This window comes from Heteronotia binoei, chromosome 15 (assembly GCF_032191835.1).
Source record: "Heteronotia binoei isolate CCM8104 ecotype False Entrance Well chromosome 15, APGP_CSIRO_Hbin_v1, whole genome shotgun sequence".
NCBI classification, from domain to species: domain Eukaryota; kingdom Metazoa; phylum Chordata; class Lepidosauria; order Squamata; family Gekkonidae; genus Heteronotia; species Heteronotia binoei.
In genome coordinates this window covers 20408496-20436293 of record NC_083237.1, presented here as the reverse complement: position 1 = coordinate 20436293, position 27798 = coordinate 20408496, and the positions used below count along the sequence as shown (strand labels likewise).

Sequence of the window (27798 nt, the reverse complement as noted above, 5' to 3'; positions counted from 1 at the left end):
TCAAGTGACACGATTCTTTCTCCTTACGAGCTGTTCCCGGGTGTTCAGCTCAGGCCGCAGTAAAAGAATGTAGAATTTGGGAAGGAAGATGCAGCCCAAGAGTCCAGCGCTTGAGGCCAAGATGGAGAAGATCTCCACGGCCACCATGTATTTTCCTTTGGTGCTCAGATAGGTGGGGACAAAGGACACCCAAACACTGCAGAACACCAACATGCTGAAGGTGATCAGCTTGGCCTCATTAAAAGTATCGGGCAACTTTCTGGCAAGGAAAGCTGCAGTGAAACTGATGATGGCCAGAGATCCCATGTAGCCCAGGACAAGATAGAACATGATGTCAGACCCTTCGTTGCATTGTATTATGATCTGATGACTCTGGGAATGCATGTCCAACTCTGGGAAGGGGGGAGAGGTTGTCAACCACACAGTACAGATGCCAGTTTGAATAAGTGAACAGAGAATGATGACCAGTCCTGCTAATTTCTTCCCTAGCCATTTTCTCATCCTGTTTCCTGGCTTGGTGGCCATGAAGGCCAGAACCACAGTGATGGTTTTGGCCAAGACAGAAGACACAGCCCCAGAGAAGATGATGCCAAAAAGTGTTTGCCGGAGAAGGCAGGTGACTGTTCCTGGATGACCGATAAAGAGGAAGGAACAGAGAAAACAAAGCAAGAGGGAAGAGAGCAACGTACAGGTGATGGTCCAGTTGTTGGCTTTAACAATGGGTGTATTGCGGTTCCATGTGAAGCTCCACATCACCACCACTGTGATTACAGAGAAGAAAATGGCAAAGAAAACCAAAACCATCCCCAAGGGTTCTGCATAGGACAAGTAGGTCTTTTCTTTGCGAATACACCGATCCTGGTTTTTGTTTGGATGCTGATCTTCCGGACAGTTGTTGCAATGGTCTGCATCTAAAAATAAAACCCAAAACACAAATGTTTGAGAAAAATAATTATAGTAACTGCTTCTTGTGACTTCAGCATGAGGAGTACAACCTCACTGAAGGGATATGTAATCTTGAAAAATGATGGAACACAGTATACTGTTTCTATTTCACTGTTTATTTTATCCAGTTTTATTGCATTATTCATAGTATTTTGACTGCTTCCTGCATCTGGCTTCAGCCTGCTGCAGTAGCAGCCACTCTTGCTTCCCTGGAAGGAGGAAGAGCTGGGCTGCTATAGCAGCCAGTTTTCTGTAGGGGGTGGAACCAGCCCTTGGTCAGGTGGCTTCACCCCCTCCCTTCTCAATCTTGCCTCATGCTCAGCCCACTCTGGCTATAGTGGAGGCTCTTCTGGTTGCCCAGTTTCAAGGGGGCTTTCCTGATTGGTTGGTTGGAGGTGATGTTTTTGCCTACCCTGCACTGTGGTTCAGAGGTTGTATTGGATTTGGTGACTCAGTGAGCACCATTCAGCAGCCCCATTTGGGCTTGGGAGTCTTGTGCAGTCACCCCCAGGACTCTGTGGCATGGGGAGGAGTAAGTAGACCACCTATGAGATAACTGATATTTATGTCCACTTAAGCTGTGCAGATTTGGGGGGAGGATCTCTCGGGTTTATCCCAGGTAAGGTGCCGGCTGGATGTGAGCCAATTGGAGTTGACTCAGTTAGGGGCAAGGTGTCTCACCCACTGTTCAACAAGGGAGGGGTCCAGGAAGGTCCCCTGGCCTTCATTGTGCCACCAGTTAATGTTTGCCCTTTGCTGTTAGAAACGTAAAATAAAGAGGTCCTTAGTTTACCCAACTCATCGTTGTCTGTCTCTTTATTCCACCGGGAGGGGGTGGGGATATCATGTTGTTCTTTGCATGGCCTTTTATAATGCTGCAGTCATATAATCATTTAATTATAGAGTTGGAAGGGACCTCCAGGCAGGACCGTATCTACATGTTTTTTGAGGGGGGACGAAATTAAAAAAATGATGCCCCCTTAAGGGCCCATTCTATCTTATGGGCCCATAGAATAGAATGGACTCCATACCCAATATGGCAACCCCCTGTGGCCGCACCTGGGGCAAGCCCCCCCTCTGCTCCCCGCTAGATTTGGCCCTGCCTCCAGGGTCATCTAGTGCAACCCCCTGCACAATGCAGGAATTCACAAATACCTTCCCCTTAGTTTACAGAAACAGCATTGCTGTCAGCTAACCATCTATCCTCTTTTTGAAAACTTCTAGAGGAGATTCACCTTGTGTTGCAATAAAGAAGGTGCATGAAGACTACTGAAATCAATCAACCAACCAATCAATCTGTTGTATATGAGAACAACTTTCATAATATGAAACAGGCAAAATTTCCACAGCATGACATCAGGGCTCTTTTCTTGATTCTAAGCCATCCTGGACATTGACAGTTCAATGATCAGAGACATGCAGGAACTATATATATGCCGGTGTAAATTCTCTGACTGCAAAAACCCCAAATAGATAATACAGTTTCTCCTGTAGACTAACCATATGCAATTTATCCCAGACAAAAAAGTGCAGCTGGACACTTTCATCCTACAATTCCCTTGTTTTACTCTACTTTAAATTGTAAAACTCCCCGATGTCATTATGCCCCATTCTCCAGTGGAATCTGACATAGAATATCAAGTAGACATATTCAGAAGAGTAACGTAAGGCTTTGTTCAACCAGTTGTATGAAAAGCATTGGGGGACATGATGATTTTTTTCTCAGAGACAATATTTTGTAGATGACATGTGGTCACGCCAGTATGCACTAGATTATTTCACTTACCTGTGTGGACTGATATCATGCTTCCAGGGCACAGAGAACAATCATAGCAGCAAACCGGTTTCCCCTGCTGAACAATTTTGCTGTATCCCGGCTGGCAGCTCTTGACACATGTGGAACGGGGCTGAATCTAACAAAACAAGAAGGAGAGATGGCAGGGCTTTTTTTTTTGTAACAAAAACTCCTTTGCACATTGGGCCACACACCCCTGATGTAGCCAATGCTTCAAGAGTTTACAGTAGGCCCTGTAAGAAGAATCCTGTAAGCTCTTGGAGGATTGGCCACATCGGGGTTGTCTGGCTAACATGCAAAGGAGTTCCTGCTACAAAAAAAGCCCCGAGAGATGGTAACAGCAGAAAGACATGGTTGTTGGATTGTTGAGTCAAGATTCTCCACCTATCTATTGACACCACCTGTTCATTGACAGAATAGTACCCAGAAGGAGACCCATTGATAGAATGTTACCCACAAGGAGACCCATGTTGGGATGTACTCCTGTAAATGTCCCCACAAGTATCATGTCCTGACTTTTTCCACCAGAGATCTTTCCGTTCTATACACAAATACAATTCAGGCTTAATATTTCCTCTGAAAGGGGGCAGAGACTAAAAGAAGCTCAAATAGGTGTTATTTGTATTGTTCTAAACACAGGACAATTGTATTCTGGATGATACAAATGAATTGTACAAAATAGCTGTTACCTGGATATCCCTAGCCTGATCTTGTTACATCTTGGAAGCTAACCAGGATTGTCCTTGGTTGGTATTTGGAAGGGCCACCTCCAGGGAATACCAGGGACATGATACAGAGGCAGGCAATAGCAAACGACTTGAAATGTCTCTTGTCTTTTAAAAAACCCACAAGTTTAGCTCACCACCTAGTGGTGTATTATGATAAAACAGCTAGTATGTCTGACTGCCAGACAGTTTTAGGATCTCCTGGTTATATGACACACAATGCCAGATGATGATGATGATGATGATAAAAATAAACAAACTACAAACACAATTTTTTCACAGTACAGGCATGAGAACATAAGCAGATACTGATAAGGAAGCAATCTGAAAAACCGTCCTAAATATGGAGGGAGTTCTAAGTATTATAATATGAACAATTGATACAAGGCAGTTCACAGGTCAGTGGCAATATCGGGTTACAACTCCCCATAGTCCAGTTTTAGTTATTATTAAAATTCCTTATATTTACATTTTAAAATCTTGGCATTATTCCATATGTCCACAGCATAAGGTTTTTTCCCCTCCAGTACTCCCCTGAATTTCTCAATTTTTCTATTGGAAAAATGGAGAAAGTTCTCAAGATTTTTTATGATATACATTGCCAGTGTGAAAACCCCTGCCTTAAAGAACTGTTCTACTTAGTTTAAAAGAGAAAAAAATTCATGGGAGCTTTTTCCAGAGCTCCTGAAATTTTTCCAGCTTTGCCATTGGTAGAACAATAGAGGCACCATCATTCCCACCTGGTTAAAACGTTGGTTCCACACAATGAGGTCCTTGTTGATGGAGAACTCTTCACCTTCAGGAGCCTGGAGGTCCACCCATCCAACCTGGACTCTCTGGAAGGACTGATTTGGAAATGTGACCCAATTTATGATATCACAACCAGCTGCCAACTCCCCATTTTCATCAAAAAATATTTCTTCCCCAGCGCTATTGTTGAAGCGAACATTTTTCAGAAAGGAGTGAAGCTAGGTTGGAGAAAGAAAAAAGTGGTTACAGACTATGTACACTGGTGGAAACTGAATTAGCAATCTCTGTTTTGAATTTGCTGAGATGACCGTAAACCACAAGTATGTTTTTATTTAAAACATTTTGCTACCTGTTTTCCCAGCATGAGGCCCCCAAGGAATATACTAGATATATACAAGACAAATTTAGACATGTAGATGTGGAGCAGAGTCAATGAGAACAGGTGAGGGAAAGTCAGACAAGACAGAAAAGTCTTCAACCAATGGAGCGATCCAGTAGTTCCTTGAAGATGTATGAAGCTTCTTATCCCCAATATTATATTCTTAAAATAACTTCCTTTCCATCGTCTTGCCACCACTGCCATGAGCTGCAAGCCTCATGCCAGGGATGATGCTAAGATCCCATTGTCCTACCATCCTTCACTGCAGCTTGTGCACTCCAAACTCAGCACCCAGGCAGGTGTCAGGAAGAGAATAGGTTGCCATTGAGAAGGAGTGCAGCCCCCCCCCCGCCATCTGAAAATACAAATTGCCCACAGTGGGGTGGAGGTGGTTTAACCCCCTTTCTCCATGACCTGCCTGCTCACTTGTGGGAATTCTGTTTCTCTTTCTGAGGACAGAATGAGAAGGCAGAGAGGGAAACCATTCTCCTCACTCCAGATACACAGAATTAACCCTACTAGCTGAAAAATAATTTGATAGAAAGTAATAATATAAATAATCTGATAGAATAATCTGAAATGTGGTGATAGAGGAGATTTTTACAGATAAAAATGCAATCTGTTGTGCAAGTATCCAGCCGTTACAGACCCATGGGGTGACATCACATCATGACGTTTTCTTGACAGACTTTTTATGAGGTGGTTTTCCACTGCCTTCCCCAGTCATCTACACTTTACCCCCAGCAAGCTGGGTACTCATTTTACTGACCTCAGAAGGATGGAAGGCTGAGGCAACCTTGAACTAGCTACTGCAAAAAATGACAAAGAAGTGTATTCTAGATCAAATCAAGCCTGAACTCTCCCTAGAAGCTAAAATGACTAAGCTGAGGCTATTTGGTCACTTTAGAAGAAGGCAAAAGTCACCAGAGAACACAATAATACTGGGAAACGTGGAGGGCAGCAGGAAAAGAGGAAAACACAACATGAGATGGATTGACAGAAGCCATGGCCTTAAATTTGCAGAACGTAAACAAGGATGTTAATGAGAAGACATCTTGGAGGATATTGATTCATAGAGTTGCCTTAAGTTAGAAGCAACTTGATGGCACTTCACACACACAGATATGTATATGTTTTTGCATGTGATGTTAATTTGCACTGACTCATTTCCACCCCAGAGATGGGCTTTCAAGGCCAGTGGGAAATAGAAGTAGTTTGCCATGGCCTTTCTCCACAGAGTCTTTTTTGTTTTCTCCTATGCAAAAGCCAGAGCTTTCAAAGTCTACCGAATTTGGGCTATGCCATTCTGACTTCCCTCCCTAAATGGTTACAGTTATATATTCATATTGACAGTAATGACAGAACATTACTGTCTATGAATACTGGAGCTGTGTTTGGGAATAGCGTTCAGGGCATACGGTAGTCATGTGGCTCTTTTGGTTGATGGCCATTTCCCATTTTGCTGTCTTTGTGGCAAGAAATGAGTACCAGTTTAGTGTGGTGGTTTACATTCCAAAGAATTTTATTATTATAGATGTAATTGGGGGTGAAATCAAGGGGGGAGGGAAAATGGAAAAAAGGGGAAAGGGGAAGGAGGGATGAGAACATATCTGAAATATATATTTGTTGCAAATTAGAATGGAAGAAGAAATCATAAAAGAATCTATGGCTATACGGGCACAAAACTTGGGCCATAATATTGAATTAGAACATTGGTTGCAATTGTGCAAAATGAATGTTCAAATTACAAAATCTGTATCTTTTAAAGAAAATTTGTATAAAATGTTTTATCGATGGTATATATCACCAGAAAAATTGTCAAAAATATATACTGAGGTTTCATATGAATGTTGGAAATGTGAAAAAGCATGTGGGTAGTTTTTATCATATGTGGTGGTCATGCAAAACACTGCAGACTTATCGGGCAAAGTACAGGAACTTTTATAGAAAGTTTTAAAGATGACTGTGCCCTTTAAGCCTGAATTATTTTTGTTAAATATCATGCCACAAATAACCAATAAGAATTGTAAACATTTGACAATACATATTGTAACTGCAGCTGGAATAATCTTAGCCAAACACTGGAAGAAGAGAGAAATACCAGCTATAGAAGAACTGAAAAAAAAAAAAATTAGAAACAGCTGAAATGCACATATTGACAGACATTTTAAGTGATAAACCTAAGCAAGAAGTGTTGTGGTTGTTTAGTGTGCAACTATAAACTGGGAGTACCGGATTTGATTCCTGACTCCTCCACATGTACCTGCTGGGGTTACCTTGGGTCAGTTATAACACTCACAGAGCTGTTTTTGCATGAGCAGTCCATGGAGAGCTGTCTCAGTCCCACCTACCTCACAGGATGTCTGTTGTGGGGAGGGGAAGGGAAAGAAGTTTGTAAGTGGCTCTGAGACTCTGAATGAAGTGCAGGGTATAATTCCAATCTCTTCTTCTTCTACCACTGGTGTAAAAGACTCTTTTTAAGTTAAGTTTTTTTAAAAATTAAGTTAATTTGACATAGACAAATCCAGAAGTTGATATTAAACTGAAGATTTTTAAATCTATAAGTTCCTTGATGGAAATGACAAGGAAATGTGAAGCCAACCAGTGGTCTTAGTCTGCATATGTGTGAGACAATTTGTTAGGTTATAGCTAATAAAAGATCCTACCTGCCAGGGGTGAATGTTAGGAAGCTTTTCCTCGGCTCCATTTTCCATAACTTTCTGTTTGGTTCTGAATGAATGCATGGCATGGAGAGTATGTGCTACAGCTTGGACAGCATTATAGATACCATAGCTCTGGACAGATATTTGTGTTTCGAACACAAAACCAGGGACGCTCTCCAGCTTTTCCTCCCCGGTGCATTTCGGCGTCTGATCATTATTACTCTGAAAACGACATCGAAATGTTGACTGCCAGAAACCACTGAGGAAAGAAAACATGGGCTTGTTGGGATTTATTTTCTGAAGAAAGTCTTGGAATCCCAGCACCACATTTGCATGGAGAGTGAAAGACAAGGTGCCATTCAAGGATTTCAAGGGGACTTTATGGTCTGAAACTACATTATTAAAATCCCACCGAAGTGTTCTGATCCAGACCTTTTCTCCGCATAACGTTTGAGACATCTGGTTATTTTCCATTAACCTTTGTAAGAGCACAACAAAATCAGCATCTTCATAGTTAATAACTACTTTGGCTGTGGAGAAGCAGAGAGCACGAAGTATTGGTGTAAGTATACTCATGAATTCCTCAGCATACTTGGATAGTACACCCTGTGCTGGAGTCTTCTCCAGAAACGCAACACAAATGTTGCTCTGGGCGAGAAGAGGAATGAGGGTCCTCAGAAACGTTTCTCCACTCTCATTATCTGACACAAGAAGGCCAATCCAGGTCCATCCAAAATGCTTCAGGAGACCAATAATCCCAACATACTGAACATTTTCACTTGCCACCATTCGATAAAATGATGGGAACTGTATTCGGTTGCTCAACAATGGGTCAAAGGATCCATAACCAAACTAACAGGAGATACAAAATGCTTTTAGAGAAGAGGGGAAAAAAGAATCCTTTGCACAGAAATTGAAAGTAAATTTTCCACACCGTTGTCCTATCTCAATATTTCATTCTATTTGACCCTCGTATTAGGACAATCTAGGACACACAATATTGCAATAAGTCCAAGTAAAGTAACTTTCAATAAGGAAGGAAAACTTTCAATAAGGAAGGAAAACTTTCTCCAGTAGAACACGGCACTTGATCCCGAAAGATTCTACAAACCCTAATAACTTTCAATCGTCATGGTCATTCTTAGAATTCTGGACAGGAAGATGGAGAAGCTAAGTCCCTGGGTTTAAAAGCCTTGTTTGGATGAAAATGTTTAATTTGGTGGAGCAATGTAGTGGATCCCTGTTTCCAAATATTGAAGTAGCAGCCTTCAATAAACTGAGCTACACACTCTGAACCTAAACCATTAGAGTTATCCGAATTTTTGTTTTGTTTTAGAGACAAACTTGAACACATGCAACAGTCATACCTGGGGAAGCTTGAAGATATTAAAGATGTTCGCCATCTGAATGGAGTTTTCAGAAGTAAGGCCACCAATGATAGCTAATACCTTATTATTTCTGATTCCACAGTATTTGGGGAGTTTCTCCAATTTCCTGTAGAGCAGAGACAGAGTGTTCCTACTGGTTGCAACTGGATCAAAAACATTATCATAGATCTTGGATTGCAGTGTAGTGTTGGGTAGCAGCATGGAATTCTTGTTAATCTCATCAATGGCAAACAGGAAAGCTAATACATGCTGGTAGTTTTTGAGGACTGGGCTGCAATGAGTAAATAATGGAAAAGATGGTGAATTGTTCAAGCTAGGGGAAAGTTTTAAGAATGAAAACATATTAAACAACTGAGAAAAAGTAGATTAAAATGAGTATTTATGATAACAAAATGCATGTCAGTGTGGTGTAGTGATTCAAGAGTTCGAGTCGAACTAGGAAAATTTATGTTCAAATCACAAATACTGTGAAACTCAATGGAATATGTTGGGGGCAGTCACAGTCTGCTAGTCCTGCCTACTTAGGATTTGGATCACTGGAGGGGTGGAGGAGTGGAGAACCAAGCTCCCTGGAAAGGGGAAGAAGAAAGGCACAAATAATTAAATGACTAGTGGAAGATTTTGGTGATTCTTTTACAGTACAATTCTAGGCAGATTTTTACCCTTGTATGCCCATTGACTGAGGCGCATTTGAAAGGGTGTTAGCTCTTAGGATTTCACTGTCAGTTTACCAGTGAGATTTCTAAGGTACCATCTTTAATACCTTAATGATACCAGGACAATATCTATGCACAAAGCCTTCATAAACTGTATGGCTGCTCTTGCTGATATTGGTACATCACAATGCTTTTGTGATTTTCACCTTCGTCGGTGAATATTGTCACTCCTAGAAACACTTCCATTCACTCTCTTTCGTGAGGAGTTTTTGCTGCAAGCATGAACTGTGTGCCTGCTCAGGTTCCACCCTGCATTCATTCATTATGTTTCCATTGTAATCATAAGAGTGGTGTAAAGAGTTCATCTATTAAAACATGTCTCACCCATTGATTCTGGAGAAAGGTGGAGTTTTTGTAAAGGTGAATGAAGGTTGTTCAAGATTCAGAAGGGACACAAATTCCCCAAGTATGATATCATCTGCAGTTCCATATGATTGCAGTTCATCCATACCATGGAAAGTATTCAAGGAAGAATGCAAATGCAAACAGAAAGAAGGAGGCAGCACCCAAAAGAAAAGCAGCAGCAACATGGGCTTAAGTGTCTGAAACTCTGGAGCCCACCTCCTTCAAAATGCCTGCATCGCCACCAACACAGACCTCAGTGCTTTGACTGGCAACATCAATCTTGAAAGGAACCACAGGCAACCATCCCCAAGAGTCACGAAGACTGAGCAGACTGCACCCCAGCTTCTGTTCTATCCTGGATCATCTGGGCCAAGAGATGAGAGCTGAGGCTGGCAGAACTTTGTTTCTCTTAATCCTCATGCACTGGATAGAGCTTTTACATGCCTTTTTATTTGATGTAATCTACCACATCTAGTCCTCCATTGATATTTAACCACTTTGAGTGATTGAATTGTTTTCAGCAGGCCACTGCTGCTTGTAGGATTCAGGAAGAAATTGAGCAAAATCACAGTCATTGTCATAATTATAGGGTTTGCCATCAAGTCCCCCAAAGCCACAAATTCTTGCATAGCCCAAGACAACTTGCTGGAGTGATAACACCTTAGCCAATATCCCCCCCTCCCCCCCCAGTGAGAACAGTGGCACCATTCTTTTTTATCGACAGATTATGAGCCAATTTGGAAACCTGAAGTGACTTTACTTAGGGATTTAATGTGCTACTGGGAGCTCAGAAGTTTAGGGATATGCAATATGAAGAAAATTTCCTTTCTACTGTGGTCCTTTGTTTCACACATGCACACCCAAACGCTACCCTCTGTTGTATCATAGAGACAGAACAAATCTTGGCACAGGAGTGGACCCCCAAACTGATCATCCGCTACTGATTAGAAACAGTTGCATGTTATAAAAAATGCTTCATCTTGTTCTTTTAAGGGATACCATTAATGGCTATTATAGATTCAAGGATGTCAATTTGCCAGCCCATAGATTTCCAATGGATATGAGGAATAATAACAATAATAATAATAATCGCAGATTTATACCCCCACCTTCTCCCTGAATCAGAGACTCAGAGTGGCTTACAATCTCCTATATCTTCTCCCCCCACAACAGGCACCCTGTGAGGTGGGTGGGGCTCTGAGGGCTCTCTTAGCAGCTGCCCTTTCAAGAACAACCTTTGCCAGGTCGATGGCTAACCCAAGGCCATTCCAACAGGTGCAAGTGGAGGAGTGGGGTATCAAACCCAGTTCTCTCAGATAATAGTCCTCACACTTAACCAAACTGGCTCTCCTAATCATGCTAAGTTGGTACTCATCCAATGGGCAGGCTTGAATGAGAAGCATAGGAGTTAATTCCATTTCCTAAATTGTCATATTTATTTTATCATATTTAGACTCTGCCCTCCCCAAATGGGCTCAAGGCAGCTAACAACAGTTAAAACAACATAAAAATTAAAAACAGATATACTATAAAAGTCATTTCATACAATTTACAGTTCATAAAAATCTTAGTACTGTATATATTGAGTCTGGACTCCAGAACAGGTTGAGAAATCTCTATAGATTCATCACAACCATCTATTCAATTAGGAATCACATTAATTAGTTGACCCCACTTTGAGTCCATCTACCTTAATGTAGCGGGAGCAGTGCATCCAGTTTTGACATGATAAAATGGCATGAATGGCTGGTCTGGATCTCTATTGTATCCACTGCCAACTTGAAGTTCATTTGCCAGAGGAATGAAATGCAATATTCATATACATTTAAAACAAAACTTGTTCCAGAAGGTGACTATAAGAACTTAAGAGAAGCCATGTTAGATCAGGCCAATGGCCCATCCAGTCCAACACTCTGTGTCACACAGTGGCAAAATGTATATATATATATACTGTGGCTAATAGCCACTGATGGACCTCTGCTCCATATTTTTATCTAAACCCCTCTTGAAGGTGGCTATGCTTGTGGCCGCCACCATCTCCTAAGGCAGTGAATCCCACATGTTAATCACCCTTTGGGTGAAGAAGTACTTCCTTTTCTCCGTTTTAACCTGTCTGCTCAGCAATTTCATCGAATGCCCACGAGTTCTTGTATTGTGAGAAAGGGAGAAAAGTACTTCTTTCTCTACTTTCTCCATCCCATGCATTATCTTGTAAACCTCTATCATGTCACCCCACAGTCGACATTTCTCCAAGCTAAAGAGTCCCAAGCGTTTCAACCTTTCTTCAAAGGGAAAGTGTTCCAGCCCTTTAATCATTCTAGTTGCCCTTCTCTGGACTTTCTCCAATGCTATAATATCCTTTTTGAGGTGCGGCGACCAGAACTGCACACAGTACTCCAAATGAGACCGCACCATCGATTTATACAGGGGCATTATGATACTGGCTGATTTGTTTTCAATTCCCTTCCTAATAATTCCCAGCATGGCGTTGGCCTTTTTTATTGCAAACGCACACTGTCTTGACATTTTCAGTGAGTTATCTACCACAACCCCAAGATCTCTCTCTTGGTCAGTCTCTGCCAGTTCACACCCCATCAACTTGTATTTGTAGCTGGGATTCTTGGCCCCAATGTGCATTACTTTGCACTTGGCCACATTGAACCGCATCTGCCACGTTGACGCCCACTCACCCAGCCTCAACAGACCTTTGGAGTTCCTCACAATCCTCTCTGGTTCTCACCACCCTGAACAATTTAGTGTCATCCGCAAACTTGGCCACTTCACTGCTCACTCCCAACTCTAAATCATTTATGAACAAGTTAAAGAGCCTGGGACCCAGTACCGAGCCCTGCGGCACCCCACTGCTTACCATCCTCCACTGCAAAGACTGCCCATTTATACTCACTCTCTGCTTCCTATTACTCAGCCAGTTTTTGATCCACAAGAGGACCTGTCCTTTTACTCCTTGACTCTCAAGCTTTCTAAGGAGCCTTTGATGAGGAACTTTATCAAAAGCTTTCTGGAAGTCAAGGTAAACAACATCTATCGGGTCTCCTTTGTCCACATGTTTGTTCACCCCCTCAAAGAAATGTAACAGGTTTGCTGAGGCAAGATCTTCCCTTACAGAACCCATGCTGAGTCTTCCTCAATAACCCGTGTTCATCAATGTGCCTACTCATTCTGTCCTTGACTATGAACCATCCAATCTTCGGTATAATATAAAAGTTTCATTTTATTGTAATACATTTCTAAATATGTTTCTCAAATCAGTTCACATGCCAGTTATGTCATGTGACAGCATATTTCAAAACCTAATAAATATATTATGGAGCAAAAAGGGTCTTTTGTCCATTGTGTACATGGTTCCCAGTTTGGTGCACTAAATCTTTGTGGAGAGTGAGATGGAAGGGAGACAAACACATGATCATCAAATAGTTTTATTGTCTTGTCCAAGATAAAGGGGAAATTATTTATTTATTTATTTGATTTATATCCTGCCCTCCGCACCAAGGCGGGCTCAGGGTGGTTTACAACATAAAATCACAGAACAATAAAATTAATAAACATTAAATACATATTCAATAATTTACAGTAGTTAAAACAATTTAAACAGAAGAAGCAGAGACAGTCTATTAATCTGATGCTAATCTGATGGTGATGGCCTTCCTCCAAAGTTTTTAAATGCCAGTCAGTTGTATAACAACTGGAAGAGGACAGTCTTGCAGGCCTTGCAGAACTGTCCAAGGTTTCGCAAGGCCCTCACTTCATCCAGTAACTGGTTCCACCAGCAGGGGGGCTGTGATTGAAAAGGCCCTATCTCTGGTTGATTTTAGTTGGGCCTCCTTCGGCCCGGGGATTACTAGTAGATTTTGTGATCCAGATCTAAGTACTCTCTGGGGAACATGTGGGGAGAGACGGTCCCTAAGGTAGGTAGGTCCTAGGCCATATAGGGCTTTAAATGTGATAACCAGCATCTTATAATGAACCTGGTATACTATTGGCAGCCAGTGCAGTTCCTGGAGTCCCGTCTGAATGTGCTCTCACCTGGGAAGCCCTAATAACAGCTGGGCCGCTGTGTTCTGCACTAGCTGCAACTTCCGGGTTTGACACAGGGGCAGCCCCATGTAGAGGCATTACAGTAGTCCAACCTCGAGGTGACTGTTGCATGGATCACTGTTGCCAGGTTGCCGTGCTCTAGGAAGGGAACCAACTGCTTTGCCCGCCTAAGATGAACAAATGCGGATCTGGGCCTCCATTGTCAAGGCAGGCTCCAGTAGTACCCCCAATCTCCTGACCCTGTCAAAGGCCGGTAGGGGGATTTCCCTTCCCAGACCACCACGACCCAGGCAAAGGACCTCTGTCTTCGCTGGATTTAGCTTCAGTCTACTCAGCCTAAGCCATCCAGCCACGGCTTGCAGCGCCAGGTCCAGATTTTCTGGGATTCAGTCAGGCTGGCCATCCATCAGCAGATAGAGCTGAGTGTCATCAGAGTACTGGTGACAACCCAGCCCATACCTCTGGGCAATCTGGGCAAGGGGGCGCATGTAGATGTGAAACAACATTGGGGAGAGCACCGCCCCCTGAGGCACCCTGCAGTCAAGCGTATGTCTCCAGGACAGTTCATCCCCAATTGCCACCCTTTGTCCCTGGCCATCAAGGAAAAAGGAAAGCCATTGTAAGGCCAATCCCTGAATCCCCGCGTTGGCGAGACAGCAGGTCAGCAACCGGTGGTCGACTGTATTGAATGCTGCCGATAGGTCTAACAACATCAGTATTGCTGAGCTGCCTTGATCCAGGTGCTTGAGCTGGAGCCAGTGCTCGAGGCCAGGATGGAGAAGATTTCCACGGCCACCATGTATTTCCCTTTGGTGCTCAGGTAGGTAGGGACAAAGGACACTAAAACACTGCAGAACAATAACATGCTGAAGGTTGGCCTTGTTAAAAGTATCGGGCAACTTTCTGGCGAGGAAAGCTGCAGTGAAACTGATGATGGCCAGAGATCCCATGTAGCCCAGGACAAGATAGAACATGAAGAATGGTACACTCCTTCTATCTGGGATGGTCGTCCTCTTCCACTGAGCGCGCAGCTTCGGGAGGGACGCACATGGAGCGGTGAGGAAGGTAGGGGACACCCGCCTAGCCAGCCAGATCAGCCGAATCAACCCTGGCGATCAATGGGGTGACAGACGTTGCAGCCAGATCGCCCTCAACTGACTGGATGCACCTAGGCTACATCATAGGTCCTGAACAGATTGGCTTTTCCAAAGGCAAATCTGCTATGGATCACTGCTGCACTCTGGCCTTCCTTGCTGAAAAATATATGCATACCGGGTCAAAAAAATTTATACGCTGCCTTCTTCGATTTGAAGGGTGCTTTTGATTCAATAGATAGAGCCCAACTATGGATCAAGCTAGGTTACCTGGGAATGGACCCTCATCTGCTGTTTCTCTTGAGGAAACTTCATTCTAATACCTTTTGCCAAGTGAAATTTTCTTCTAGCGGTGACTTGACTAGTAAAATCCCAGTGTTAAAGGGGGTTAAACAAGGTTGCGTGCTGGCCCCTCATCTTTTAAATTTATTTTTAACTGATCTGGCTCAATTTCTGAACCCTATTAATGGTCATCCGCCTAAACTTGCAGGCCGAGTGGTCCCCTTATTACTTTATGACGATGGCACTACCATCCTCTCTTGTACTAGAGTGGGCCTGCAAAGGTATCTGAATGCCTTTTACGACTACTGTAATTGTAATTCACTTTCTATCAATTATGCCAAATCTAAAGTAGTTGTTTTTTCAAATTGCTGGTGCCCACAGAGATGGTTTATTGGCAACTCAACAATTGAGCAAACAAATTTTTTTAAATACTTGGGGATCACTTTTAATCACAAGTTAAGCTGGGTTTCACATCGTAACAACACCGTCAACTTGGCTAAATGTTCAGCTGCTCAAATTAAACAGTTTTTCTTTGCAAGGGGCAACCAATTAGTTCCAGCAGCAATTAAAGTGTTCAAAGCCAAAACGCTTGCCCAAATTCTCTATGGTATCCCTATATGGATCCCAGCTTTTACCAGGAATGTGGAGGGCATTCAAGCCTCAATCTTTAGACAAATTCTTGGTTTGCCAAAATGTGTGTCCTACTTTGCTCTTTGCTCTGAAGTGGGTCAGTCTTTGGTGGAGACAAAAGCCTGGATTGCAGTGTTTAAATTCTGGCTTAAAATTCACTTTAGAACAGATCCTAACAGCTTTCTTGAGAAGATTCCAGGCTAATTCTTTCCAGCCTGCACTTTAAAAACAACATGAAGCAGGTTAAAAAGTTTCTTCCTATCAGTAAAATAGATTAGGGCATAAAAAGAACCCTGCTGCTCTACTAAGTATTTCTGTGCTGATTGATAAATCACTTCACCACAACTCTTCTTCAGAAACATTCATTTAACTATGCCTGTATAATGATCCCTCACTTCTTTTTCTTTGCTCAGCAGTCCTTTTTCTCTTCTTCTTTGTTTCTCTGTCTGTCCCCACTAATTAGACAAACATCTCCTGATATATTTTGACCCGGCCTTGGATGCTGAGGAACCATCAACCCCTTCATCGGTATAGGGCGGATAATGGCACACGAGAGGCTGACTTTAATTCAAAACATAGAAACAGTTTGATTTCACTTTCAGAGGGCAATGGGCCAGTCAGACTGTCAAGTAGGTTTCAGGTGAACCGGCAACATGAATGTGAGAAACTTTGTATAACTATATTCAATAAATAGTATGTCATAATAGTGCAGTTGTTTTGTTCTACAGACAGGACTTTACAACTATTGAGAGAGATCATGTGGCTGTCACTTCTGCAATGAAAAGGTGTAAGCTTATTTGTCACTAAAATACTAAAGGCTGTGCAGGAAAGAGCACCCAGACAGGTTCCAGATTTCCTTCTTTAACATCTAAAAGCAATCAAACCCTCCCCCCAGAGCCAGCCCAAGACTGTCCGTCATCCTAGGCAAGGCAAATTCCTGGCACCACCGTCCCCGGCACTGAGTCAACAGCACATGATATATGCCTATTTGAGGAAACCTAAACTTACTCATAAGCTTTTTTGTCATGACCTCTGATGGGCTGTGTGTTAGCCTAGATCCAGCGGTGATGTCTTGTGCTACATTTCAACCTTCATTTAAGCTGCTGTAAGATCAGAAGAAACAACAGCAAGAACAATAATTTTTGTTTACAAATTGTAGCCCACATTTGGTTCACAACAAATGTCATACGCTGCCATTGACCCCCCCCCCCAAAAAAAAATTCAGCATTCATTGTTCTCCCATATCCTTTTTATGCTCAGAACAATCCTGTGAGGTAGGTCCGACTGAGGGGGTGTGACTGGCTCACAGTCATTCAGCAACTGTCCACAAAAGGATCTGTCCATCTGTGGCATGCATGATGGCTGTGGGAGCTGCAGTGCTATACAGGAAGCGACCTGGAATATCCTGGCTCCATACATTTTTCATTGGAAGTCACAGTTTATGCTAGGAGGCATAACTCATCCAAAGGTCTTCAAGCTAGGAAGCTCAAAATTGGCCACTAGCTTCAGAATAAAGTTGGGAGTTGCAGGGCCCAAGATGAACAGAATCAAAACACCATGAGCTAGTTTATAGCCACAATGCCCACAATGCTACTTGTAGGTCTGTGGTAGGCGTAATTCCTCCAGAACTATAGCAAAGTGTCTCCACAGTGGGCATGGGCTTCAGAATGATTGTGGGATAGCAGGACCTTTTTTGTAGCAGGAACTCCTTTGCATTTTAGGCCACATGCTTCCTGATGTAGCCAATCCTCCAAGAGCTTACAGAGCTCTTAGTACAGAACCTACGGTAAGCTCCAGGAGGATTGGCTGCATCAGGGGTAATTCCTCCAGAAGTAAAGCAAAGTGTCTCCACAGTGACCATGGGCTTTAGGACGATTTTGAGATGAATCTGGGAGTTGAAATGTCAGACACAAAGGAAGAAGATATTGGATTTATATCCCGCCCTCCGCTCTGAAGAGTCTCAGAGCGGCTCACAATCTCCTTTACCTTCCTCCCCCACAACAGACACCCTGTGAGGTGGGTGGGGCTGGAGAGGGCTCTCACAGAAGCTGCCCTTTCAAGGACAACCTCTGCCAGAGCTATGGCTGACCCAAGGCCATGCTAGCAGGTGCAAGTGGAGGAGTGGGGAATCAAACCTGGTTCTCCCAGATAAGAGTCTGCATACTTCACCACTACACCAAACTGGCTCTGATGGACACTGAAGGATGCTGGCTTGCATAATCTCCAGAAACCCCACCCTTCTCCACTTTCTTCTTTGGGAGGAAGGCATTTAGTCCCTGTGTTAACCTGGTGTTGGGGAACAGGAGACCAGAAGAAGGACCTCAGAACTGAGAAGCTGTCCCTCCTGGTAAGAAGACCTCCAAAAGGACAGTGGTGGCAACATACCCTAGTGGAAAGAAGTGGGATAGCACCTCCAAGAAGTGGCTCAAGCCCAGAAAGGGGCTGATAGAACTGGGTCTGTAAGTCACATTGGGCTGCTTTCATCACAAATGCATTAGATGAAAATGATGTAAGCTGCTTGGAGTCCCCATTGGAGATAAAGGCAGTGCAAGGATCATGGGCCATGTCCTTTCCTATAGAAAACAAAGGGGGATGAGCTATCCCAGCCAATGTAGTAGCTAGGATTTAGGGACAATCGACTCATATCCCACCTCAGCTATAGAAGCTGCCTGGGTGATGTTTATATTATTTATTTATTTATAAATTAATTTTTAAGATCACTCTCCCTTGTGCATACAAGGCTCAGGGGGTCCCATATATGTAAGAAAGAAGGAGGCAGCTGGCTCCCTTTGAAGCGAGAGAGGGCCGGGCAAGGGGTGTTATTCAAGAGGGCTTTTCCATGCAGGCAATAGGGCAGCACTGTACAAAATGATTCATAAAATCACCTGGATACGGGACTTCCGGTGTGAGTTTTCAACAGAGCTGCCGCCCTCTGAATAAGGGGGGAACTTAATCCTTTGTTCAGGGTAGTAAAGAGCCTTTTCGGGCTCTCTGCCGGCATTTCTCAGTTAGAGATTTGCCCAAGATGACGCCAGAAATTCTTGGAGCCGTTGATCTCAGCTAATGATTGATAATGGAGGTTGCCTTTCTGAGGCTTTGTAGAGCCGGCAAGGAAGAGGAGCGTCGTTCAGCATATACAAAGGATTAAGAGCCATTCAACTGGCTTAGCATGCTTGGATCTCACTCTCTTTTGGGACAGATATGCATTTGAAAGACCAGGAAGACCGAAGGTTAAAGAACATAGCCGCTAAGGTACTTTGATTATTATCTACCATTCCAGGACATTTCTAAGCTAATTTAAATAACAGTAGAAGCTGGAAAAGCCTGATCAGGAACGAAAGTAAGAGGGAGAGGAGAGACTGTCTAATTTGGACTCTGTTAATTTAAAGGCATTGATAGAATTTGGGAAAGAAGGAAATTGTTGTGAATACCTGTGGTCAGTGACGTAGGCTTCTGTGTTTTGGCTCTGTACTTGCAATCAACATAACAAGCATTCAAAGACTGCGATATTTGGAGAATGAGAGCTGAGCTTAGTGATCCAGGAAGTGAAAGCTGATGGTGCATTGACAGCCAATGTAACAAGGATTACAAAGATCGCGATAGTTGGAGAACGTGAACCAGGAAGCAAAAGTTGAAGGAGAGAAGACCAAGAAGGAGGTCCTTGCTAGGAATTTTTAACCATAGAGAAAGTACGATCGCCATTTTGAAAGACGGAAAATTGCCAAAAATTGTTAAAAATCAATATCTCAGCCCAGGAAGGTAGGAGAAAAATGAAATTAGTCTTATTTTAAACTGCAAGTTCTAAGCTACTGGACTTGGTGCTGAATTTAGATTTGGAGACCTTTGAGTTTTTTGGGGGTTCTTTATGTCAGAAGGAAGATTAACTCGTGCAAGGTCCCATTCTTTAGACAAAATGCAAAGCCAATTTGATACCATGGAAGCCAGGATTATGAAGGGTGTGGAGAAAATGATAACAGCCAGTAAAAAAGAACTTAAAAAGGATATTGGAAATCTTAGAAAAGAAGTTGAAGATTTTAAAGATGAACTAGGTATGGTTAAAAACAGAGTCAAGGAGGTTGAAGAGAAAGGTCTGAGAGGAGCAGAACAGAGCAGAGCAGCTCTCATAGCTGAGACAGCTGGAGAAGTTGCTGAGAATTTTTGAGTTTTGAAAGACTTCATTCTGAGGTTTGTGGGGCTGCCTACAATTCTGAGGTGTGATAGCTGGGGAACTGCTGTTTGTTTGGTCTTTGTTTGCTCTTTGTTTGGTTGAGTGGGCTAAAGGAGAAAGAGATTGAGAGTGATTGAGAGTGATTGCTCCTGATTGCTGAGGAGTGCCTCTGCTCCACCTTCTTTGCATTTTAAGCTGCGCCTTGCCAAAGGCGTGAGCCAAAGGGCGAGAGCTAAAGGGCTCTTGGCCTGTGGCTCTTCGCCTGGGGGCTCCCTAAGGACCAGGAACCCAGATCCGTGATTTCCTTGTTCTCCCAATAAGGTAAGTTGACCCTCCAGAAGGGGAGCCACTTAAACAAACAGCATTTAAAGAGGACTGTATATTTTAATATATCTATATCATGAAGATAGAATGCCAGCAGGGGGTTGGGGGCTTTCCAGCGTTTTGCACTGAGTGTCACATGTACGACTATCTGCCCAAAGGACAGAAGTCTTGGGTGTGTGCTCGATGCAAGGAGCTCCTGGTCCTCAGGGTTCGTACCCTTGAGGCCGAGGTGACTGCCCTGGAGAAGCAGAGACGGTCAGTTAGACACTTGGGAAAGACTCTCGGGGGCATATTAGATGAGCCCCGCTCTGAACGTAGCAGCCCCGTTGCTGCCAGAGAGCGTGAGGGTCAAGAGGGAACAGGGCACCGTGCTGAGGATAAGGGGAATGCGCCCTCAGAAGGGACCTCTTCTTCGGTTGGTGAGCGGGAATCCTTTTGCGCCAAGGAACATCCCTGGGCAGGGGGAGATGGGGGGGGTTGGTAATTGGTAATTCTATCCTTAGGCAAGTAGACAGCTGGGTGGCAAAACCGCGTACTGACCGTATGGTGACTTGCCTGCCTGGTGCAAAGGTAGCGGACATTACGCGAGTAGTAGATAGGCTGATAGTGCTGGGGAGGAGCCTGTGGTTGTGGTGCATGTTGGCACCAACGATGTGGGGAAATGCAGTCATGAAGTCCTGGAGGAAAAATTTAGGCTGCTAGGCGGGAGACTTAAGGCCAGGACCTCCAAGGTAGCCTTCTCAGAAGTGCTACCTGTTCCACGTGCAGGGCAGGAGAGACAGGCACAAATTAGAAGTCTCAGGTTTCAACAATTTATTAATAACATATGGTTACAATATGGTTACAGGGAGTGTCTTGCTTGTGAGCGTGCCACCCTCCTCCGATCCCTGAGGTCCTGACGAAGGCGGTCACGCACACGAGCCATCCGAGAGGGTGAGGCAGGGGTGCTTGGATCTTCTCCAGTAGGAGGCAGGGGCACTGGTGCAGGTGGCAAGGGCACAGTTTCTTCTGCAGGCTCAGCTTCTTCTGCAGGGTCCCCAGCACCCATGACAGCCACTCCTCTGGACTTAGATGATCCATTTGCCTGTATTTGTGTATTAAACCAATTAGTTTTAAAAATTAATTTGCCTTTATCCTTCAAATGGGTTTCCTGCAGAAAAAGAACATCTGGATGCAGAGATAGTAAATTAGAATATATACGTTTTCATTTAACACAATTATTCAAGCCTCTTACATTCAGAGAATAAACTTTCAAATGATGAGACTTAATAAATCAAGACAAAAATAATAATTCTTCACTAAATATAGCACTAACTAAGATGGTCACAAAAAAATACAATTACCTTATCAATTTACCTAATCTAAATTAATAACTTCCTAACTGCTACTTATTTTAACAACAACCAATCTAAACCTATGATTATATTTATTAACTGATATATCACTGTTTATGTTCTGCAAAATTATCTAAACCTACTCTTATACTATCCTAAAATCTATTAAACTATTTATCTATTTCTCTAACCTATATAATAACTCTAGTCAACAAATTTAAACTACCCTTTGGCTCCTAATAATAGGAAAGTGAACTCAATGCCACTACCAATCCTGGGTGAGTAGAAATTGGGGGTTTGTTAATAACACAATACTGTTTTATTAGTAAATTATTAAAAAAAATACAAAAAAAGATTGTATTCTTTTTAGCCCAATTTATATCTTCTCCCCCGTACTGCCTTTAAAATATTATTAATAAAAACATATCATATATGTACTTCCATTTCACTTATTTATACCAACTTTTATCTAGTCCCTCTTATTTCAGTCTGTCCAGGAGAAGCAAGTACTGGAATTTTACTAGTTTTTGTCTTCGGTGGAGTAGATTGTTGGAACAACTTTTTTTTTTAGTATTCTTCTTTGTTAAGTCAATTGGCTCTTTTAGGCCTAGTTTTTTTTAGCATATTAAGTCCTGTCTCTATATCTTGTGCTTGCAATCTGTTGCCATTATGCACTATTTGTAGAGTAGCTGGTCCAACCCATCTATATTTCTGTTGGGCCTTTTGTAGTTGCTGAGTCACTGGTTTGAGTTCTCGTCGCTTGGAAATAGCCTCTGGGGGCAAATCTGGAAATATTTCAATTTTTGTATCCTTGTATTAAAACGAGCCCCGTTTCCTTGCCTCTAAAAGTATTTTAGTTTTGACTCTGAAGTCAAGAAATGTCAGTACAATGTCTCTTGGACCTTTCCTTCTGGGATTAATTGGAGAGCCAAATCTATATGCTTTAGTTATTATGGGTACAACATCGTCCTCTAGATGAAGTTGTTTTGCCAACCAAGCAGCCATAAAAGCTTGCAGATCACTCATTTCAGGTAAGTCCTCCAAAAATCCTTTCAATTTAAGATTATTCTGTCTCTGGTCCATTTCTAAAGCAAGTAGTTTTGATGCCATAATTTCAGAGTCTTTTTGCATTGTAAAAGCTTCCTCTTGTAGTACTTCAGCCACACTTTTTGCTGAGTCTGCTATTATTTTTACTTCAGATAGAGAGGAAGTTAATTCCTGCAACTGACTTTGTATAGGTTCCAGCAACGTTTTTATTTGTGACAATAGGTTATATTCTAGCTTGTTTAAGTCAGCCTTTGTTACTGCTGCATCTTCTACAGGTACGTCCATTGAGCTGGCAGCCATTTTAAGATCACTAAAAGGTCCTTTCTCCACCCTCTCTCTCTGTTGTTGTTTAGAAAAATAAAGGCTTACCACTTGGCTTTTCAAGTCAGCTTTAGGTGCCTTAGATGCAGAGGGTCTTCTTTTTGCTGTCTTTCCCATACAGTACTGGGAATGTTTGTTTTATTGAGTATTTTCTGGCAGTTTGGGGAAGAGTTCACTTTTCAGGTGTCCATTCCTATTGGCACGACGCCCCCCCGACCCCCTCTCCCGCCATGACATTCTTTGTATAAATGAAGGCCTACTTACTTTTGTGGCACAGTGTCTGGTTATTTAGTAAAGTTCAAAAAGTGTACAGAATCAAAGAAGAAGGATACAAAACCACCAATGATAATGTCATCCTTGGAGTGCACGGAGTCACGTTGAGGTTTTGGCTTCCATCGGCATGCAGAGTTCAAACTATTGCTGCAAACAAGTGGTAACAGGAGCAAGATAAGGAGCCATAACAAGAAGGCCTCCCAATCTTGTCCACAGTTCCATCTGCTTGTGTGTATGACAAGCTCTCCAATGTGACGAGGAGCAGTGTTACAGAGAATGCGCCCCCTGACAGAAATCATAAGCAGTTTTATAGACTTTGAAGCACAGCACATGCAAATGAGGTGAGAAGGGATGTTTTCGCCCTGTAACTTGCAAGCTGCTTCTTGCTGGCCAGGAGACTTCCTCAAGAACAAATGCTCAATCATAGTGAATTGGATAACTGTAAAGCAAGTAATTGCTTTTCCTAATTCCCAAGCCACTGCTCAGCAAGGGAAAAGAGACATGTTTGGGAATGATGATGCAGCCAAGAGCAGCTTTGGGGTCTTGATGTGGTTCAGTTCACTCCCTGGGGAACATTGGGTACAGAGGCTATGAGGCCTGAGTTTCCAACTAGGTATCTCTAGGATTATGAATGATGGGCAGGTGTTTGGGTTTTTTTGTAGAAAAAGGTCCAGCAGGGACTTATTTGCATATCAGGCCACACCCCCTGACATCACCATTGTTTCACACAGGACTTTTCTGTACAGAAAGCCCAGCAAGAACTCATTGCATAATAGACCATGCCCCCTGATACCAAGCCAGTTAAAACTGTGTTCCTGTGCATTCCTGCTAAAAAAAGCCCTGATTAAGGGAACAGAAAAACAAAGTAAGAAAGTGGACTTTGATGAAGTAAGAGATACAGCCAGGGCTACAAATCCATTTATATTTCCTTTTTGTCACCTCACAGGCAGAGTGGCAGAAATGTTGTGGCCCAGTCAAGCCCAGTAGAGCAGAGAGATGCTGAAGAGTCCTTTGAGGAAGTCAGCCAGCAAATCTGACTCCAACCCTCAGACAGTGGCAGAGGTTTTGCAGGAGAAGGCAGTCTCTGAGAGGCCAGACTTAGAGCCTCAGCCAGAAACCTGTGACCTAGCCTCTCAGCCCCCCAGCCTTGAGCTGGCAGCAGAGAGCCAACTGCTGACCAGTTCACTCCCCCATCACCAGAGCTTTGGGAATGTTGTAGGAGGAAGGTGAAGAGAGACCTGCAAGACAGGAGGCATAATACTCGCATGGCAGCACAGCACCTGCCCAGCACCAACACCGAGGATGAGTGCTTGCAGGAGCAGGACTGAGGCAGCCAGCAGATACACGACACAATACAGGCTGCAGAGCAGCATTGTGCTTTAAATCAACACAGAAGGGAGTGGTTGTGTGCAAGAAGCTTGTCCAATAGCTACTTATCTTGCTGCCCCTGCTCTAGATTGTCCTTTGCATCTCTGACCAAGGCCTGTACCTTAGGATTCATGCTCTCAGTTTGCCTGCCAGATTTGTAGCTGTGAGTGTTGTCTGCTTTGTGCGTGAACCTTGGAACTGTATTTTGATGCCTGGAAATTGTATCTGTGTGCCTGCATGAGAACACTGGTCAGCAGGACAAGAAATTACTAAGATGGCCTTCAATATGCATGCTGGCACAAAAGCCTCTAAATGCGTTGATTTTCAGGGGTGAGTATCTTATCTAGACCAATACTGAATGCAGATGTTGTGTATTGGTTGTTTTGACTGCTGCTTTGTTACGTCTGTCAGTTGACCCTGAAGCATACTTCATTGCTCCCCAGAACCCTGATCCCTATATTCCAATTGGCTGTTCTTTTAGAACCAGCCAATCGGGATATGAGGAACTTCTCTCAGGAAATTCCAATGAAATCTCCTGGAGAGACCAATAAGGTGGATTGCTGCCCATATAAGGTGGGATGTTTAACTCAGGCCAAATGGATATAAAGAGTGAGGTGGCCTTGACATTAATTAAACGGACTGCTGATTGAAGAAAGTTGTGATCCCACCTATATCAAAAATTTCCGAGTAGCATCATAAATGTAGTTTTAATTAAGTTTTATTGTTTTTAAATTGTAACACAAATTTGTTGTTTTAATAATTGTTAGCCACCCTGAGTCCACTTGTAGAGAGGGCGGGATAGAAATCTAAAGTAATAAAAAGAAATAAAAATAACAATATGTGTTCAGTTCTGCTCTCGTTCAATAAATGTTCTTGCTTACCTCAAGCTGAACTCACTATATAATAGTAGAGTTATATAACAGTAGAGTTATAGAATAAATTGAAGGAAACCTGAACTGAATCTCCTCTTTTTCTTTCATGTAGTGAATGACCCAACAATATAATCTGCTGGAGGGAAGGGCACTTAGGAAGGCAATTGACTGATACATTGGCATATCTCTAAGAAACACTGACATCATCTAGAGACTCACCAGCTTAGTACCTGGGCACTGCCACAATGTGCATAAATGCCATAGCAGCCCCAGTGGGACCACCTTCCAGAAAGTGTGTTATTCATGTCCATAAACTTTTCCAGCCTGTGAATGCTCCCCAGAACTGCTGGAAAGTTACACTTGTAAAAATAATTGCATAAAAATAATCACATAAGTATTTCTGGTGGCCAGTGAAGGCAACCTTCCCACTGGCACAGGCCCCACATCCCTCAACTCATAGGGCGGGGCAGTGTCACTTACCACCACCACCATCATCATGGTCACTTTTTAAACAACAAGCTTTATTTTCTGATGAGCTTTGCTTTTCAGAGACAACAAAGTCTTCTGTAGCTAAAAGGAAGGGGAAATTTGTGGTATCTGGTGGTTATGTGGCCTACGATGTTCTGATTCCTTTAAGTTTGGCATTGTAAATCCAAAGACCATTATAAAGCTGCTGGCTCCTTTTGAGAATCTTCACCATTTTCTGAGGAGTTATGCATGCCATAGTGTGACAGAGAGAAAGACACATCTTAGTATAACTTTAGATAAAGCAAATTTATTTTTATAGGTAGTGGCTTGCAACAAAGCCCAATATGCTTAATAATTACTTAAGTGTATCTATAAACACAAATTTTAGAAAAATAATGAAGTTATTGCATAAATTGTAAGAAAGGATTTTAAAAATGATAAAATTTGTTGACAGACCTACAAATTGTCGACCACCATTCACAAATGATTGGTTGGATTTAAGATAGGCTGGTTTGATCTAGACTACTCTAGTGACAAATTTTGCTCATTTCCCTGGTTTTCCTTACTAGCTGCTCTCTGTTGTTGAGTTCAGGTCTCAGTATAATAATGTAGCATTTGGGGAAGAAGATAAACCCCAATAAGCAAGCGTTAGAGGCCAAGATGGAGAAGATCTCCACAGCCACTATGTATTTCCCGCTGGTGCTCAAGTAGGTGGGGATGAAGGACACCCAAACAATGCAGAAGACCAACATGCTGAAGGTTATCAATTTGGCCTCATTGAAACTACTGGGCAATTTTCTTGCCAAGAAAGCCACAATGAAGCTGATGGTGGCAAGAAGGCCCATGTAGCCCAGGGCAGCATAGAACATGACTTCTGAGCCTTCGTTACATTGGACTGTGATGAGAGCAACCTGGGAGAGCATGTCAGTCTCTGGGAATGGGGGAGAAGTTGCCAGCCACACAGCACAGATGCCCACTTGAATGAAGGAACAGAGAATGATGCCTGACACTCCCAGTCTTTTCCCTACCCATGTCCTCATCTTGCTTCCTGGCTTGGTGGCCATGAAAGCCACAACCACTGTCATAGTTTTGCCCAACACACATGAAACTGAAAGAGAGAAGGTGATGACAAACAACATTTGCCGAAGAAGGCAGGTCACCTTCCCAGGTTCCCCAGTGAATAGGAAGCAGCAGAGGAAGCCAAACAGCAGAGAGGTGAGAAGGGTGCAAGTGATGCTTCTATTGTTGGCTTTGATGATGGGAGTGTCCCAGTGCAGAATGAAGAGTCCCATCACCAGAATGGAGATCAGTGAGAGAAAAAGAGCGAATGCAGCCAGAACTGCTCCTAAGGGTTTTGCATAGGATAAGAAACTGATGGTTTTCTGGATGCATTGAATCTGTTTCTGGTTTGGATATTGATCTTCTGGGCACTTTTCACATTGGTCTGCATCTAAAATGAATGTGTACATGACAATTACTCTAGAACAAAAACATTCTCCATTTGGTTTAATTGATGTTATTTATAGTTTGCCTTTCTTATAAAGATGCAAGGCAAAGTTTAGTGTCCACCTATACAATCCATAGGATGTGACATTTAATAAACGATATAATAGGACTAGGATTGTAGGAAATTCATCTGATTTGTCAAAATAGCAGCTGAATATATATCATTCACCAGGGGTGGCAAACGGTAGCTCTCCAGATGCTTTTTTACCTAAAACTCCCATCAGCCCCAGCCAGCATGGCTGATGGCTGAGGCTGATGGGAATTGTAGGCAAAAAACATCTGGAAAGCTACCATTGGCCACCCCTGCCATACAAGAAGCCAGAGAAAAGTGCAAGTGACTCTCAGACAG

At 42.9% G+C, this 27798-nt stretch overlaps 1 protein-coding gene across 1 annotated transcript; it reads right to left on the bottom strand.

Annotated features, from left to right (window-relative positions):
* LOC132583294 (vomeronasal type-2 receptor 26-like) lies at positions 1-27028 on the bottom strand. Its single transcript, XM_060254958.1, has 6 exons — positions 26577-27028; positions 8625-8916; positions 7261-7479; positions 4206-4433; positions 2732-2858; positions 1-911 (listed from the first exon to the last, which is right to left on the bottom strand). Exons 1-6 carry the CDS (start codon positions 27026-27028, stop codon positions 1-3), a joined length of 2229 nt encoding a protein of 742 aa, XP_060110941.1.
* Positions 27029-27798: the final 770 nt, after the last annotated feature.